Source organism: Daphnia magna, linkage group LG9, assembly GCF_020631705.1.
Source record: "Daphnia magna isolate NIES linkage group LG9, ASM2063170v1.1, whole genome shotgun sequence".
Taxonomy (NCBI): domain Eukaryota; kingdom Metazoa; phylum Arthropoda; class Branchiopoda; order Diplostraca; family Daphniidae; genus Daphnia; species Daphnia magna.
This window is the reverse complement of record NC_059190.1, coordinates 8610821-8630351: the sequence shown is the minus strand read 5'-3', so window position 1 is coordinate 8630351 and position 19531 is coordinate 8610821. Positions and strand designations below refer to the sequence as shown.

Here is a 19531-nt window from a genome sequence, read left to right as displayed (position 1 = left end):
TTGATGCAGTATACATATTGAAGTAAAAACTCATGGTATAACAGTGTATTCACATTGAATACAAGAATATTTGATGCAGTTTACATATAGAAGTATAAACTCATGGTATTACAGTGTATTCACATTGAATACAAGTATATTTGATGCAGTATACATATAGAAGTAAAAACTCATGGTATAACAGTGTATTCACATTGAAGACAAGTATATTTGATGCAGTTTACATATTGACGTAAAAACTCATGGTATAACAGTGTATTCACATTGAATACAAGTATATTTGATGCAGTATACATATACAGTCATGCTTGGAAGTTTCTTTAGCAGGCTAATCGGTCTATATCCTTCTATTTCTTTTTTATGGAGGGGATACTTCGGTGCCTACCGTACCCCTTTATGCTATTCCTATTTCTCTTTCTTTGCAACCCGCGAAAAAGGTGCAACATTAAATGTAGGAAAATTAACTGAAACGTAGAGGAAGAGAAGATTAAAAAGAAAACGAGGGTATGGTAGGCACCATAGTATCCCTTCCGTCCAAACAAAATGAAAGGATATAGACCCATTTGCCTGCTAAAGAAACTTGCAAGCATGACTGTAGAAGTAAAAATTCATGGTATAACAGTGTATTCACATTGAATACAAGAATATTTGATGCAGTTTACATATAGAAGTAAAAACTCATGGTATAACAGTGTATTCACATTGAATACAAGTATATTTGATGCTGTTTACATATAGAAGTAGAAACTCATGGTATAACAGTGTATTCACATTGAATACAAGTATATTCCATGCAGTTTACATATAGAAGTAAAAACTCATTGTATAACAGTGTATTCACATTGAATACAAGTATATTTGATGCTGTTTACATATAAAAGTAAAAACTCATGGTAAAACAGTGTATTCACATTGTATACAAGTATATTTTATGCTGTTTACATATAGAAGTAGAAACTCATGGTAAAAACTCATGGTATTCACATTGAATACAAGTATATTTGATGCAGTATACATATAGAAGTAAAAACTCATGGTATAACAGTGTATTCACATTGAATACAAGTATATTCCATGCAGTTTACATATAGAAGTAAAAACTCATGGTATAACAGTGTATTCACATTGAATACAAGTATATTTGATCCTGTGTACATAAAGAAGTAGAAACTCATGGTATAACAGTGTATTCACATTGAATACAAGTATATTTGATGCTTTTTACATATAGAAGTAAAACCTCATGGTATAACAGTGTATTCACATTGAATACAAGTATATTTGATGCTGTTTACATATAGAAGTAAAAACTCATGGTAAAAACTCATGGTATTCACATTGAATACAAGTATATTTGATGCAGTATACATATTGAAGTAAAAACTCATGGTATAACAGTGTATTCATATTGAATACAAGTATATTTGATGCTGTTTACAAATAGAAATAGAAACTCATGGTATAACAGTGTATTCACATTGAATATAAGTATATTTGATGCTGTTTACATATAGAAGTAAAAACTCATGGTATAACAGTGTATTCACATTAAATAAAAGTATATTTGATGCTGTTTACATATAGAAGTAAAAACTCATGGTATAACAGTGTATTCACATTAAATAAAAGTATATTCCATGCAGTGTACATATAGAAGTAAAAACTCATGGTATAACAGTGTATTCACATTGAATACAAGTATATTTGATGCAGTATACATGTAGAAGTAAAAACTCATGGTATAACAGTGTATTCACATTGATTACAAGTATATTTGATGCAGTTTACATATAGAAGTAAAAACTCGTGGTATAACAGTGTATTCACATTGAATACAAGTATATTTGATGCAGTATACATATAGATGTAAAAACTCATGGTATAACAGTGTATTCACATTGAATACAAGTATATTTGATGTTGTTTACATATAGAAGTAAAAACTCATCGTATAACAGTGTATTCACATTGAATACAAGTGTATTTGATGCTTTTTACATATAGAAGTAAAAACTCATGGTATAACAGTGTTTTAACGAGCCAACTGCATCATTTACGCTTTACAGAAGATGGCAAATCTGCACGGACATTGAGTGTACGCAAGGTGTACACCAAGGCAACGCCCACATGACCAAGTGACCACACGCCACCGCCATCTAAGCCACACCCAATGTGCCACTTGCAATTCTGTATAAAAGCAATGTTATTCGCAACAATATTCAGAGTAGTGTCATGCTTCTTGGTTTGGTTTTATTGCTATTGTAGAAGTCAAATAAATACACGTCTGGCAAATCTTACAATTGGAGGTCCCAACGAGACTTGAAATTGAAATAAAAGATTTTGTCACCGGTATAAAGAGACTTCGAAACAGTAGACAATAAAATTGAATCAGGAGGATAAAGTGCTAATAATTTTTTTTTCTACTTGCGTCGGTCAACAAAATCCATCACGGTAAGCGAATGCAGAAATCTTTTTTACCACAGACTACTCTCAGGACCGACTCCGTTTACCCTGACTTAACTAACGAAACTTCACCACCAGTAAACTCAAATTTAAAAACCCATGATATAACAAATCCTGACTCTGAAATCAAAACGCCAAGAGCCGCATTTATTCTCAGCTGGAAAGAATTAGTTGAATTAGAATACAAGTATACGAAGAAAAAATCAAAAAGTTATCAAACAACTTCAACAACAACCACGATAAAACAATTGGAAGATTGAAAAAAAGAGGCAAATACAGCGGCGCATAACGCCTTATACCAATTTGCGTACTCAATATTAAAAGAAACTTTAAATACGCCAGACGAAATCACTCACGAGACGATAAGTAAAACAACAAAAACTATAAGAGATCAGATTCAGTCACTCGGAGGAGAATTTAGTAACGTAGACACTCTTTTACAATAGTTAAAAACTGTTAACGGTAAAGAGAAAGAATTCTTGATCAAAGTAAACACCGTTCTACAAGAAGAAGCACTTGCGCAACAAGTCGCAGAGAAAAAACGAACAGAAGAAATCAGTTTAGAAAACTTTAACTTACAAAAACAAATTGCAAAAAAAGAAAGGAACCCAAATCAATCGACCGAAAAAATAATAGAAAGTAACGAATTCTTAAAGAATTCGCTAGAAAAAAACTTATCAGAGAATCAGTGAATTAGAACAAATACTTCGAAAAAACACAGAAAACGAAGAATATCTTAAAAAACTATTGAAAAAGAAGGAAGAAACTACAGCACACGTGGAAACCGAAGGTCAAGAAAATATAAACAAACTCCAAAACGAAAACAAGTTACTCCTAGAAAGTTATAATACCGTTAAGAAACACGAAAAGGCACAGAAAGAAAGAAGCGACGAATTAGAAAAGGAAGTAATAGAATTGAAAAACTCTCTCGAAACAACAAAGGGAGAAAGAAGCTGTCTACACAAAGGGCAACTAGAATTAGCCACAAGGAATAGAAACCTCGAAAGACAAATAAGAGATAAAGAAACACTCGTTTCAACTCAGGAGAGCAAGATACAACGCCTTGAGGAACGTCTAGTGGAGTATAAGCAAAAAGAAGCTTTTTACATCGAAGCAGAGAGCTCAGACAATTCTAGAACAGAAGAACATACAGGAGAAGTTTCAAAACTAATAGAACAAATCAACGATCTAACATCACTAAGTGAAATAAACGAAAAATCATTACATTTCGAATTAGATACAGAACACGTTTTAAAGCAACAGCAAACTATTGAAACTCTAAAAAAAACAAATAGAGTCCCGGAATAAAACAATAGAACTATTGCAGAAACAGAACGAACTTTGTAACAAAGAGAAACCAGATTTTAAAATCATGGGAGTTGACCACGATACTTCCGAGGAAGCAGAGACTTCGAGACACAACCCAATAGGAAAATCAACAGAAAAAACGCCTACCGCAGAAGAAATAGACATGATCAAAACCTTTACTCAGCCAATAGTAAAAGTATTGGGGGAACTGTTCTCTCGGGAAGATAAAAAATCCATCCCTCCATACAAAGGAAAAAGCACAGACAAAATGATAAAGGAGTGGCTTAAAACAGCTGAACACGTAGCAAGAAACAACAACTAGGACGAAACCCAAAAATTACGATTCTTTTCAGACAGACTTAGAGGTGAAGCTCTGGATTGGCACGAAGAATACGTATCAGAGCAAGGAGATGAACTTGAATACGATGACTGGCGATCAGCAATCATAGCAAGATTCCAAGACGCTTATGATCTAGCCGCCTTAAAGAAAAAATTATTGCAGCTAAAACAGAAACCGGAAGAAAACTGCAGAGCTTTCGTGTCAAGACTAAACAACCTATACGACATGATCGAAGGAAAAGAAGAAAAACTTGACCACAACAAAACAGTTGTGGAAGACCAGCTCTTGAGTAAAGTAAAAAAGATGCGGGATACCACAAAAATCAAAATATTAATCCAAGGGATCTTACCAAAAATAAAAACGGAACTTTACCTACGAATGCCAGAAGATGCCAACAACTTCGATGCACTATGCAAACAACTGTTTATTTCGGAACAAATCTTGCAAAACAAAGAAAACAATGACGACAAAGAACTAACAGCAGTCATTAACGGCATTGCACACCATGGAAAACAACAGGATTTCGAAATAGAGAAATTAAGACAGAAAATTTTAGAGATGGAATGTGCTAATAAAAATGAAATATCACAGGAAAAAACTGCAGTCATAGCAGCCACTGACCAATACGAGCCTCTCAGATCACAATCACGGGAACACAATTCAAGACCACAGTATCCGAGAGTACGATTTAACAATAATCAGCAAAACGGCCGCTAATCAAGCTACTCACGCAGCCGAGAACCAAGTTTTTCCAGAAGCAGAGAAGCCAGCGCATATAGAGAAAACTATAACGCCCAGAGGGGAAGGGAAAGTTTTCAAGAAGCAACAACGCAACGCCAAACACCTTACTCATACGGGCCACATCAAAATGGCCAACGGCAACTAAACCAAAGACAATTTCAACGGCCACAGAATAATTTGTATCAACCGCGAAGGAATATATACCAACCCCCAAATTTCGGGGACCCTCAAAATCAGCCATGGCGTGAATCGACTGGTGATCAGTATCAACAACGAGTACAACCTTTTCACAACACACAACCAGAGAAAAACAGTGACATTACGTGCTACAAGTGTAACAAAAAAGGACACATTGCAAGAGAATGTTGGACAGATATGGCACGTATCAACCGTCAACCACGACGTCAAATGTAGGAAACCACTCACTCTATAATTCCAATAGCATTAATCACTATCATGTAAAACCTAACTTTACGGCGGAAATACCTAAACTTATACGTATCAAAATTAGAATTTGTGAAAAAGAAACAAAAGCTTTAGTAGACACTGGTGCAGTAGCAAGTTTAATTTCATCTAGCTTTTATTTTAACATAAGTGATAAAAATTTAAAACAAATAAGAAACATCGATGAACCGATATTTAGGACAGTATCAGGACAAGAGCTCAAATCATTAGGCCAATATGAATTTAAAATAACAATAAATAAGAATCATTTCATTAACCACAACTTTTATGTGATGGAAAATCTTAATGAAAATTGTATCTTAGGATTAGATTTTTTGGCTAGCAATAACGTAAAAATTAACACTAAAAATAAGCAGATCAGTTATGATCACTATGGAGTAGAACATAGTTTTTGCGAAAGTATATTGCCATTGTATAGCATAACTTTTTCCGAGGTGGGAATAAATATCTTACTAAGGCCTTTATCCAATGTAGAAGAAGAAGAACTTCCATTAACTACAAAAGACTACAGTAATTTAGAAGCTTTTAGTCAATTAGATTTATAAAACCAGGAAAATAGAAAATTAGAAAAGAAGGACTTTAAAATACCCAATTTTCCTTATGAAGTAAAAACAAAAATTGAATGGTTGCTTGTAAAAAACGAAATATTGTTTGCAGATAAAGAATCAGACCTTGGGTTGGCTATTAATGTCAAACATTTCATTTATACGGGAGCTAGCGCACCAATTAATCAGCGTATGCGTAGAACGCCTGAAGCACTAAAAATACGGTAAAATCGAAGATTGATAGTATGCTACAAAATAAAATAATAAGAGAAAGTCATAGTCCATTCTCAGCGGCCATTGTAATGGTTAACAAAAAGGATGGTGAAATGAGAATGTGCATTGACTATAGACAATTAAACAAAATAACAATAAAAGATAGATATCCCTTACCTAGAATAGATGATACCGTAGATGCATTGTGCGGTTCAAAGTATTTTTCAACACTGGATTTATTAAGCGGATACTGGCAAATAGAAATAGAAGAAAGCGATAAATATAAAACAGCCTTTATATGTGAATTTGGACAATATGAATTCAATCGTATGCCATTTGGATTAACAAATGCACCAAGCACTTTTCAAAGAGCAATGAATAACATCCTGAAAGATGTACTTTTTAAGTTTGCATTGGTTTATCTAGATGACATTATTGTTTTCAGTAGTTTGATTGACGAACATATAAAACATTTAGAAGAAGTTTTTAAATTTTTGACAAAAGTGGGTTTAAAACTAAAACGAAAAAAATGCGAATTCTTTCAAGAGAAGTTGGACTATTTAGGTTACATAGTATCAGAACAAGGCATAACACCAAATTTAAAAAATTGGAATCAATTATTAATTACCCTGCACCTAAAAACACAAAAGAATTGAGTTCATTTTTGGGACTAGCAAGCTACTATCAAAAATTTATCAGAGCTTTCGCTGATAAAGCTCATCCATTGACAGCACTGACAAGGAAGTCAGTCGAATGGAAATGAGGGGAAGAACAGAGGGACGCCTTTGATTGTATAAAGAACTGCCTCATATCTAGACCTATTCTGAGCTATCCCAATTTCACGCGCGAATTTATCATCTATACGGATGCATCAGGATACGTAATAGGAGCAGTCTTGGCACAAATACAACCTCCACCTCAATCAGTGGATTCAGCTGCGACCGACGAACAGGATCACAGTGAATCAGACGACCTAGAAGTCGTCATCGCGTATACTTCTAAACATCTGAACGACCGTGAAGCCAAATGGTCAACAACAGAGAAAGAAGCATATGCAATCATTCATGCTTTAGATGTATTCAGAACGTACTTATACGGCCGGAAGTTTACGGTATTCACTGACCATCGACCTTTAGAATGGTTGATGAGCAAATCTGAACCGGCAGGACGACTAGCAAGGTGGGCATTGAAATTACAAGAATTTGACATCGTAATCGGATATCGACCTGGTAAGTCACACCAAAACGCCGACACTCTTAGTCGTATTCCAATATTACCCATTGCTAAAGAAGAATCGAAAACAGAACCCCAGGTTAATAATTTGGAGAAAGAATGGACTGAATTACAGCATGAAGATAACTATTGCCGAAGAATGATAGAGAATCTTAAAAAGAACGGAACGGAAGAAAGAAAAGAAAAAAAAGAACGGCAATAAAAAAGGAAATATAAATGGATATAAGTTAAATGAGAAACAAGAACTAATTGATAAATATGGAAGGATAGTAGTTCCCATTGTAAAAATAAGAGAAATCATGGAGGAAAATCATGATCACATATTAGCAGGACATTTAGGTATAACAAAAACTCTAGCAAGACTACAAAGGCAATACTCTTGGCCTAATATGCGATCTGATGTCACGGCATACGTAAACAGTTGTTTAAAGTGTGCAAGACGAAAAGCATTTGGCACGAGTAAAGCACCATTGCAACCTTTGCCACCAGTAGATAGGGTATGGGAAAAAATTGCAATGGATGTAGTTGGACCAATTCAAGAAAGTGTTAAGGGATATAAATATATTTTAGTATTGTCAGACTATGCCAGTAGATTTGTCTTTACATTTCCAATGAAAAATCAAACCGCACAAACAATAGCCAATATTCTAGTAAATAAGTTAATAACAAAATATGGAGCCCCAGAAATCGTGTTGACAGATCAAGGAACAAATTTTTTATCAAATATTGTTCAAGAAATATGTAAATTATTTAAGATAAAACAGATGCGTACAACTGCATATCATCCACAAACCGATGGATTAGTAGAAAGGTTTAATAGAACGCTATGTGATATGCTTACTTGTTATGTGGTAGACGAACCCGAGGAATGGGACACGTATCTGCCATTCGTCACATTCGCATACAACACGTCTAAACAAGCAACTCTTAAAGATAGCCCATTTTACCTTTTCTACGGAAGAGAACCCATTTTACCAAACGACATTAAGATCAACCGTCATTACGAAATGGAAGGAAATCAACATGAAGAATATTCACGCCAGTGGAAAAAGGCACAAGAATTAGCGAACCAACATTTGTTCAAAGCTCAAACGAAGCAGAAAAAGTATTATGATGACGGGACAAAAAGTGTCAAGTACAATCCAGGTGATCTGGTACTATTAAAAGCACCACCCCAAGCAGGAAAATTTATAAATAGATGGAATGGTCCATTTAAAATCATACGCGGTTTCTCGGAAATTACGTACGAAATCCAAAACATTACAAATGAAAAACAAAAATCGATTGTTCACTGCAACCGACTTAAACCTTATATGGCACGAGATGTTCCGACCAAACAAGAACAAGAGATAGTCAGAGAGAAAAGAGCAGAAACGACAGCCATTAGACGAAGACCAGGGAGGCCTAAAAAGCAACTTGGACTGGAATAACCCATAATATCATTCTTAGATCCAAGAATGCTATTCCCCAATCCAATAGACCAGACTAATTCTGACTTTAGGACAACCTCACGATATAATTTAAGATCGAGAAATCAGGCATCCAATTTCTAAAAAGCAATAAATTTTTTTTTTAACAGATGGAGAAAAAATTACTACTCTTTTGCATTCTAACTACATTGCAAACAACCCACACAATCTTCTCGTCTGTATGCGATTGCAACTATGTTAAAACACGAGGAATTCTAGATATTAACTCACCATACTATTGCCAAAACCCCAGCACTAATCATCAACCACGATACCTAACAAATTATACGCTAATGACTAAACAAAATCCAGTAAAAACTTGGAAAGGATGGACTTGCAAACAATGGATTAAGACTAAGAAAATAACCGGATCTTTCTGGATAGGGTCTTTTGACACAGTTTATTCACAGGAAACAAAATTACTCTCAGCAATTGAATGCTGGGAAATGGTAAATAATAAAAAATGTGGGGGTAATCTTATGCAGGCAGGAACAACAACGTTGAGTTTTACATCAACTCCTACAGGGGAAGGGAAGTGGTATGCTATAAAAGAATACCATGCATTAAATTGTTTAGCAACGAGAGAGATAACATTAAAACAAGAGACACCAGAAAGCTTAGTGGAAAGTCCATTTGGATTCTTAAACACCACTCAGCAAGAAGGGGAGTATACACAAAATCATAACACCATAGTATGGGGAGATAGATCAACAAATTCATCAAATTCACAAATTATTTTTAAAGGTGAAGGGTATATAGAATTAACAAACTCAATGGTTAATGTAAATACTAGCCGTCTTCTTGATAATAACAAACAGATAGAAATAACTTTCTCTAACAAACCAGATATAAATAATAAAGAATTTACCCAACCTGGATTTAAAGTAGTAGGGATGCCTTTGACATTTCTTATTTTTCGAGTAGAGACGACCACAAAGTTATACTAGAATTTTAAAATTTCATTACCATCCTGTGAGAACCAAGTAAATGTAGATACATGGTCTTGCAATGAATACGCAGATCCAAGTAGCGAGCAAAGTAAAACGGTCGACTAATAACGAAATTGAATTTCTTGACAACCGTGCTAAAAAAGAAGCTATGGGGAAAAAGACTTTTACAGCATATCGTATGCATGGGGTTCGATACGAATGGGACATCCTATAATAACAAACGTAGAAGAAAATGGAATAATGACTAAAAAGATACAATTGCGTATCTCATGGTTAATGGTTCATCAATAAACACGCAAGTATCAGTCCACAACCAATATGATATCCAAGATCCTTTGCCAACAGGAACAAAATTCGAATACATCGTAGATCACAGCATAAGGTTTATCAACACTAACATCTGCATCGTGGCAAATGAAAACAATCAAATTATGGCAGAAAATTGTACCGAAAAAACATCAAGATGGATACTGGATTTAATTAACTACCAATGGATTTCTCTAGAAACAGGCCTATGCATCACCTTACATGATGAAGAAGAAGGACGAGTTAGATTGGCAACACTAAAAACGTGCAGTAGACAGGGAACAATTAGTGAAAATCAACAATGGGTTATCGAAATCCTAACAACAAACCCGGATGTGTTGGACAATTTCCCAGATGCATCCATTGACGAATTCGAAGAAATCCAGTTGGAACAGAGGACATCAGTAACAACGACCGTCAGTTCGCCAATTTTTCGGAGGATTATTGAAGCGGAACCATGGGAGAGGAAACATCATATGGGACATGATAGGATGGGGACTAATGAAACATGGTAAGTCACCCGATGAAAAATGTTTAACACACAATGGCGTTAACAAACCAATAACACTCGAAGCATGCGATCCTAACTGGATCAAATGTCAAACAAGCCTACAAAAATTATTAACAAGTAATGACCCCTTGGTGCAATCACAAACAACCGTGGCTAACTGTAGCGAAGCATCTAGCAAGGGCCAAGCCTTCGAATATTCCTCAGACTTCACGATAAGACCATTTAACACAAACAACTGCATTAAAGCGAACACAACGATGCTCATCCTGCACGAATGCTCAGATAAAAGTTCCATCTGGGGAACATTCGATCACACAGGACAATTAATGGCAAGTGATAGAACAGGACTTCATTCAGGCGCTTCGGACCGGAAATGCCTAACAAGACGGATCGACAAATTATCGTTGGGACACTGTCATGGAACAAGCCAGAAACAACATTTTAGCTTCGAGTACCGGAATCCACATCAACCTAGAACATTGACGGCAGCAGCAATAATATCTCTACATACGCAACACGCCTTATTTGGAAAAAATCTACCAATCTTGCCACCATTAAACCATCGTGATCCAAAGGAGATTAACTATAAAACAAACGCAACGGAAGGAATAACTAAAAATTCGACCATAACGACAAAGTCAGCAACATCCATGACTGCTACAACAGATAAATCAGTCATACCTTCCATTGCAGCCAAGGTAACAACAAGTGCGAAGACAGAAACAACAACAACATCGATTAGGCCGACTACAACCACAACAAAACCGACAACAACCTTCAGAACAACAACAAAATCAACTACTACCACAAAAAAGCCAACAACAACCACACAAAAACCGACCACAACCACACAAAAACCAACCACTACCACACAAAAGCCGACCACCATCATTCAAAAACCAAATACTACCACACTAAAAACAACCACTACCACACAAATAACAACCTCTACACCCAAATCAACTACAACATCAAAATCTACGACAATATCAACAGAAGCAGAGAAATTACCAACAATAACATCAACAACCGCATCATCAACATTAACTAGTACATCACTCAAAACGACTATCACGACACAGTCATCTACAACTACAGAAAAAGTTTTCACAGGAACCACAACGACAGACACAATAAAACCAAAATCTAACCAAGCTGAAATTATTTCGTCCACCGAGCCAACTATAAGCCTAAAATATCTTACACCAAGCCAAATAAGAGAACAGCCAAGCGAAACAACAACCACTGAAATAACAAAATCAAGGGATAACGAAGAAGAAGATATAGAAAAATTTGAGAGACAAAACAATACAACCCGAGATAAGTCAGAATTTCAAGACAAAAATTCAAATGATCAATTAAAGGATTCAACACAACAAAAAGAAAATACAGCACACGAACTTGTAATAGATGACTATCGACCGCTAAATGACGCTAATACAAGTAACGGTCTACCAAAATCCACTGAGGAGCTAAGTGACTTGATAAAATACGAGCTTGGAAAAATGCACGAGCAATACAAAATCAGTATTGAAACTGAACACGACAATAAATTGGCAAAAGAAATTCGGGATGTTTACTGCCAGTTATCAAAGATAAAACGAACGCAAGCCATAATCTTAGCCCAAACAAATGGATTGCTTGCAGCCGCCGCACTCGGACTTCCAATGTGTACAAGGATATATGGTTTTGGTCAAGCCATGACATTGCAACAATGCGACCCAAAAAGGATATCACTATCAGCAAAAGAGACCAAGTGTGGGTTCCAGCCATTTTTGTTTACGGAAAAAACAACTGTACAATCGGACTCGACGGATGGTCTATTCATCCGTATTCGGAGTGCTTTTGGAAATCCCAATTGATAAACATCAACGGATATCCTCATACGTGGCAACATAACGCCACAGCAGGAGACTGGATTAAACAAGAGGCGACCATACATACTTCAAATCTGGATTTAATTGCAGAATTCGAAGAACTGCACTTAAACAGTTTCGACTATGGATTAAGGAACCATCCAGCTCATGGAACCATGGAAATGGAACAGCTAAACATCTTAAATGACCTGGTGGGACGAATTAATGAAGGAGAAGGCAAAGAGTTACCTGACATCCTAGTAACAGAAGAGCAGGACAATCAAATCGGGAACATGTTTTCCTGGTTTGACACATTAAAAATTATGGCTCTCTCAGCGATAGGATTCATCCTATTTCTCATCTGTCTAAGAATTTTTATTGCCTGTAATCCTATTCCACGGATTAAGGAAAGCTTCAGACGACGCAAGCAATCACGTAACGTGAGCGAAAGTGATGGTCAAGAAATGGATTCAATGATACCAGAACCCATCTACAGCGCTGGAGGAGCAAATGAAAAACCGTTCATTAGGGAATTTGCACCTTTAATGACGTTAGCAACAGAAACACCAAAAGAAACCCTTACGTCGATAAACACACCAAGTGCACCAAAGAAAGGAAAATTGTTTCCTATCGAAGAATTAAAATGGGAAAACGAGCAAAACAAGGAATGTACAGGTAGCCACACGACCTGCAGCTATGTCGTTGGATACGGAATGGTGTGGGAGGATCTATGCAGATGTACTCCAGAAGACTATTTAAAACGCACAATTAACAAATAACGTTAAAAAAAAAAAAAAAAAAAAACAACCAAAAACAAAAAAACAAACAGAAGGATTTTATTTCCAATCCGTAATTAAAAAAAAAAATAAAACAACCAACCAAAAATCGTAGACGTAGAAAAGGATTTTATTTCCAATCAGTAGTTAAAACAAAAACAAAAACAAAAACAAAAATACAAAAAAAAACAAAACCATAGTGAAAAATAGAGTACACCGACGGAAAAGCAAATCAATCTTCCTCAGCAGAATCACTCAAATGATTCAAAACAGCCAATCGGACTTGGCGGTGCTCAAGTCGTATTTGGATATCGGCATACGTCAACTCCGGATAAAAATTGGAAACCGAAGCTGAAGGATGATAAATATCATCTCCGGATTCTGCCCACCACAAGAACCGTGCGTGCAGCAGTGGAAGAACATCGCGAAGTCGGGCGTAGCCAGGATATTCACTATATAAAAAAAAAAACAATTTTTTAATTTTTTTTTAAATAATAATAATAATAATAACTAAAAAGAAAATAGAACAAAAATAACAAAACAAGAAAAGAATCCCATCAAACCAGAAAAGGATAACACAAACGAAAAAAAAACGGACTTACTTGTAGTAAAAATCGTTACACCAAACCGGTTGCACCACGGATACGGGAGCAACGGGAAAGGATACACCACTCCGAACCGTGTTGAACAACTCATCGAACAACTGCACATCGGCAGTCGTAAAGCGACGAAATTCACAACACGGATTTTGGAAGATTAACGGGTGGAAAAGCGAAAAAGCCATTCTAATTTCAGCAAGATGCTGAGAAACGAAATCCAACGTATACATAATGACGGGAAATGGGGGATTCAAAAAAACAAACGGCAAAGACAGTCAAGCGACAACTGAAGAACAAAGAAGACGCTACACCAGACTACTTTGATCGCCTTGACGCAATCTTAATAAAAAAATAAATATATAACAATAATAAAAAATAATAAAACAATAAAAGGGAGGGGGAAGAAATAACATTCCAAAGTCCATTTTACAAAAGAGAGAAATCGCGTACGAGACTGAAACTCCTTATAAGGAGGAGTCGTTAAAATCTAACATTTACATAAAAAGTTTTTGTTTGCAAAAAGGAGGGATCAATTAAAGAAAACATTCACATATACTGTAGAAAAACTTCTCAGACTAGACTCAGACAGTTAAAAGACAAAGGACATAAAAAAAAACAAAAAACAAAAAAAACAAACATTGACATTCAAAGTAGATTTCTTTAGTAGATAATCGTAAGCAACCTTGAGCATGTTAGGGGTAGGTACTCCAACTATATAACAGACAAACAAGCAAGAAAAAACTTTTTAGTTGTATTACCAACCTTCCACGGAAAGATACATTTAAAAAAAAAAAAAAATGGACCCAACCAAGAAAAACGTAGAACTAACAAATGTTGACTGGAGTGATGAAATCTTGATGACTTGGATTGAAGAAGATACTCCGCAATTGGAAATAAGTGAAACGCTACCAACAGGAAACGACTGGGAAGACGAACTCTTAGCTAATCTAATGGGTAATGAAGTTAAAAGTGATATTGTCACGTGGTCAATGACCACGTTATGTGATCCGGTATGGAATGCTACCGGACGTGTGACGTCAGTGTTTCCCCCCCATATATAGTCCCCCGTGGTCGTGTATCAGGGGGCAGTCTTAGTCTTGTGAACCGTCAATACAACATACTGTTACATGGTGGAGATGCAGAACCTCCGGTAAGTCTCTTTTGTGGTTGTGTTTCTGTTCGATTCTGTGCTACGGAGGCGGTGGCTGTCAGGGACCCCTGAGAGTCGACGACCCAACTGGTTTTAGCACCTTAAATTGTTGGGGTACGGGGTCACGGCTCCGACCGTAGGGCAATCGGGGGAAGCATAACGAAGGAGAGACGCCGGGGGAAAACGGTGAAAAGGTTTAAGGCGGGGCAGACGGGTACATTGAGGGAAAGTGGATAGCGGAAACCGTGAGCCGAAGAGTACGGCAAGAAGCGGAGAAGTGACCGTGAGCCGAAGTGTTCGGCAAGAATCGGGGCAGTGAACCGTGAGCCGAAGAGTTCGGCAAGAAGCGGAGAAGTGACCGTGAGCCGAAGTGTTCGGCAAGAATCGGGGCAGTGAACCGTGAGCCGAAGTTTTCGGCAAGAAGCGGAGAAGTGAACCGTGAGCCAAAGTTGTTGGCAAGAAGCGGAGAAGTGAACCGGGAGCCGAAGAGTTCGGCAAGAAACAGGCGGTGCGAGGATTGTGGGAAGTAGATGATAGGAGAGGAGGACGTAAGGAGCGGGGAGAGAATCCGAGACGCTCGGGGACGGTTCGTGGCACGGGGTAGTTGGGGTATACCCGAGATCGGGAGTGCATCCCAGGGGCGGGCGAGGACGCGCAGTCGACCGTTGAGGGAAAGCGGAACGGAAGAGCGAGGAGAAATAGAGGACGGGGCTAACGAACCCCAACAGGAGCAGCGACCGGCATCCGTTCAGCAGGAGTATCATCTCACATTCAGTGAGGAGGAAACTGAGCGGTGGGAGGACGCCGAAGAGGAAGAAGGATCGGGAGAACACGGAGAAGAGCAGCCAGAGTGGGATTTCACGGATTTGAGAAGAAGATCGTCGAATATCAGTAGCTACATCCGGGGATTCAGAGCAGCTCAACAGCAAGTGGGCGCAAGGCACGCGATGGCCGCACAGATAAAATTCCAATCCCCACCCACCTTCGGGGGAAGGACGGGGAAGACGTCGTGCAGTGGATGCATCGATACGAAAGAATCGGGAGATATAATCGATGGGGAGATGAAGAACTTCGCGACCACGTGGAGCTGTCGCTGTCCGGGGCAGCACAGAAGTGGTACTCATACAAAGAGGCCGCGGGACAACTAGCAGCCGAATGGGAGGATGATGCAGGACCGCCAATTGTACCAGGAGTTAAAACACAGCTGTTGGAGCAATTCAATCCAGTCAATCAGAATCGATTCAATGAAGCGAAACTGAGAGAACGCAAACAAGGAATCGAAGAATCCACGATCGAGTATTTTTACGACATCCTGGATTTATGCCGCAGAGTAGACCCGAATATGTCCGAAGCTACGAGATTGGCGCACCTATGGAGAGGACTCAAGCCAAGTTTACTAGAGAAATTCTGGAGTTTGAAACCCAACTCATGTGACGAATTCCTTCAAGAAATTAAGCGGTATCAGGAAATGACTTCCCGAGCAAGACACGAGGAATGGGCGATGGGCGTGGTCGGAAAACAAACACCAACGGCGGGAAGTGAGAGAATGGATCGATTAGAAAAATTGCTAGAGGGACTGATGGGAGCCGTTGCATTGAGGAACGCATCAGGGGCAGCCGAACAGCAAGGAGAAAGAGCGGAGAGTCAACAGTATCGGTCGGATAACCGATCGATACTGAAATGGACTTCGGATGGGGAACCTATCTGCAGCAGATGTAAGACGGAGGGACACATCGGGAGAGAGTGTCCAACAAGAACATACGGTCAGGGGAGGCCTGAGGGGTCGGACGCCGGACGGACAGGTCGTATGCTACGGGTGTGAAGGGATAGGACACATACGTCGTGACTGCCCGAGCTCCCAGCGAGAAGGAGGGGCACCACAACAGCAACGGCAGGTGCGATTCGCTGGAGAGGGTAGGCAAGTAATTGGTCTAGTAGGGACACAGCATGTAGACCCGGAGGTAGTAGCATGGCCAATTCTGAAAATCGACATCCAGAGGATGGTAGTACTGGATGTGTGGTGCTGGGGAAAACGGGTGGCTGCCGTGATAGATACAGGGGCGGGAGTGTCCGTGTGTTCGCCCAAATTAGTAAGAGAACTAGGGATAACAGTGACACCATGGCGCGCAAATCGTCTAGTATCAGTTGACGGCAAGGAGATTCAACCGGGAGGAGCCGCAATGCTGTCAGTATCAGATGGGAGGATGACCGTTGAGGGGGAGGCTTTGGTTCTGGACGGCGACATCGACTTACTTCTGGGGAAGGACATGTTGGAAAAACTTGGAACGCGGATGAAGATTGGGGCGCTACCGGAGATCTTCATTGGAGACACTGCCATGGGAGCACCGGTGGAAGAGATGCCGGAGGAAGCACCGAAACTAGTAGTCCAGAATGGATGCTGGGTCCCACCCCGATCGAGGAAAGTGGTCGCAACTCAACCACTAGATTTGAATGGGTTTGGCGAAGGTGCACTGGTGGAACCATCCCAAGCATTGCAGAGGACGAAAAGGGTGTCGACGGGAAAGGTCCTAGTTAGCGGAGTGGGAACAATCGGACAGATGGCGATAACCCACTTATCGGACCACAAACAATGGATCGAAGAGGGGACGGTGTTAGGAATAATCGAGCCAGTGACCGAAATCAAGGAGGGAGACACGCCAGTAGCCGTCGCGACAGCAGAGGCAGAGAAGAAAGCGCGCCGAGAGCACAAATTTGACAGCAGGATTGGAGAAGGATTAATGCCGACAGACAGAGAAAAGATCCGAGAAGTGTTAGTGGAATACGGCGACTATTTTTCGTGGCCCGGAGACCAACTAGGACTGTGTACGGCAGTAGGGCAGACAATAGAGGCCAGGGGAAAGGACATCCGTGACCGAGAGGCTGAAACTAGAGAGACTATACCCCTGGACGAGGAGGTGCAAGAAGCTCGAAATGAAAGGGTGGACGATCAGGTGCGTCGATCGACACGAGTCCGGATGCCACCAGTACGATACGGACAAATGCCGCAGGTGGCAGTGGGGGCTTTTCTCCTTCTGCTAGGACTACTAGGACCGCGGATGGGAGAACTTTTCCCACCTACTCAACTGCGGTCGGTAGACGACTCAGTAGACGACTCGGAGAGGGAAAAACGAGCGGCGGAACATCATACATACCCATTCGAGCTATGGGGTGTGGGAGCAGCGTTGTTCATGGCCAGTGTGGCTGTGTTCAGCATCCAGTGGTGCCACGGGAGAAAAGGAGACGTTAATAGGGCCGACCTTCGGGAACGCCTATGGATAGTGGAGGAGTTCGAAGAAGAAGAAGCTAAGAAGCGACGTGCGCGGCGGTGGAGTACCGCCGAAAAAAAAGGATGATGTTTTTTTGGGGGTGTCATGTGGCCTATATCATGTACCAATGTTCCCGGTTTTCTTTCGGTATATCTTTTTTTGTAATGTTTGTTTTTTTAGTAATGCATTCGGGGACGAATGCAGCTAGAGGGGGATGTCACGTGGTCAATGACCACGTTATGTGATCCGGTATGGAATGCTACCGGACGTGTGACGTCAGTGTTTCCCCCATATATAGTCCCCCGTGGTCGTGTATCAGGGGGCAGTCTTAGTCTTGTGAACCGTCAATACAACATACTGTTACATGGTGGAGATGCAGAACCTCCGGTAAGTCTCTTTTGTGGTTGTGTTTCTGTTCGATTCTGTGCTACGGAGGCGGTGGCTGTCAGGGACCCCTGAGAGTCGACGACCCAACTGGTTTTAGCACCTTAAATTGTTGGGGTACGGGGTCACGGCTCCGACCGTAGGGCAATCGGGGGAAGCATAACGAAGGAGAGACGCCGGGGGAAAACGGTGAAAAGGTTTAAGGCGGGGCAGACGGGTACATTGAGGGAAAGTGGATAGCGGAAACCGTGAGCCGAAGAGTACGGCAAGAAGCGGAGAAGTGACCGTGAGCCGAAGTGTTCGGCAAGAATCGGGGCAGTGAACCGTGAGCCGAAGAGTTCGGCAAGAAGCGGAGAAGTGACCGTGAGCCGAAGTGTTCGGCAAGAATCGGGGCAGTGAACCGTGAGCCGAAGTTTTCGGCAAGAAGCGGAGAAGTGAACCGTGAGCCAAAGTTGTTGGCAAGAAGCGGAGAAGTGAACCGGGAGCCGAAGAGTTCGGCAAGAAACAGGCGGTGCGAGGATTGTGGGAAGTAGATGATAGGAGAGGAGGTACAATCCCGGCGATCTGGTACTATTAAAAGCACCACCTCAAGCCGGAAAATTTATAAATAGATGGAATGGTCCATTTAAAATCATACGCGGTTTCTCAGAAATTACGTACGAAATCCAAAACATTACAAATGAAAAACAAAAAACGATTGTTCACTGCAACCGACTTAAACCTTATATGGCACGAGATGTTCCAACCAAACAAGAACAAGAGATCGAAGCGAGAAAAGCAGCCATTAGACGAAGACCAGGGAGGCCTAAAAAGCAACTTGGACTGGAACAACCCATAATATCATTCTTAGATCCAAGAATGCTATTCCCCAATCCAATAGACCAGACTAATTCTGACTTTAGGACAACCTCACGATATAATTTAAGATCGAGAAATCAGGCATCCAATTTCTAAAA

The 19531-nt window shown here is 39.7% G+C and overlaps 2 protein-coding genes across 2 annotated transcripts; one reads left to right on the top strand and one right to left on the bottom strand.

The window, feature by feature from the left end:
• The first annotated feature begins 8141 nt into the window (after positions 1-8141).
• LOC116932515 lies at positions 8142-13159 on the top strand. The gene is given in 6 exon segments (XM_045178684.1): positions 8142-8462; positions 9263-9717; positions 10299-10464; positions 10466-12314; positions 12317-13002; positions 13076-13159. Coding segments are annotated over 6 exon segments (3561 nt in total).
• A 218-nt stretch (positions 13160-13377) lies between these two features.
• LOC123475906 lies at positions 13378-14098 on the bottom strand. The gene is made up of 2 exons (XM_045179127.1): positions 13779-14098; positions 13378-13628 (listed from the first exon to the last, which is right to left on the bottom strand). Exons 1-2 carry the CDS (start codon positions 14003-14005, stop codon positions 13409-13411), a joined length of 447 nt encoding a protein of 148 aa, XP_045035062.1. The 5' UTR covers positions 14006-14098; the 3' UTR covers positions 13378-13408.
• Between the last annotated feature and the right edge of the window lie 5433 nt (positions 14099-19531).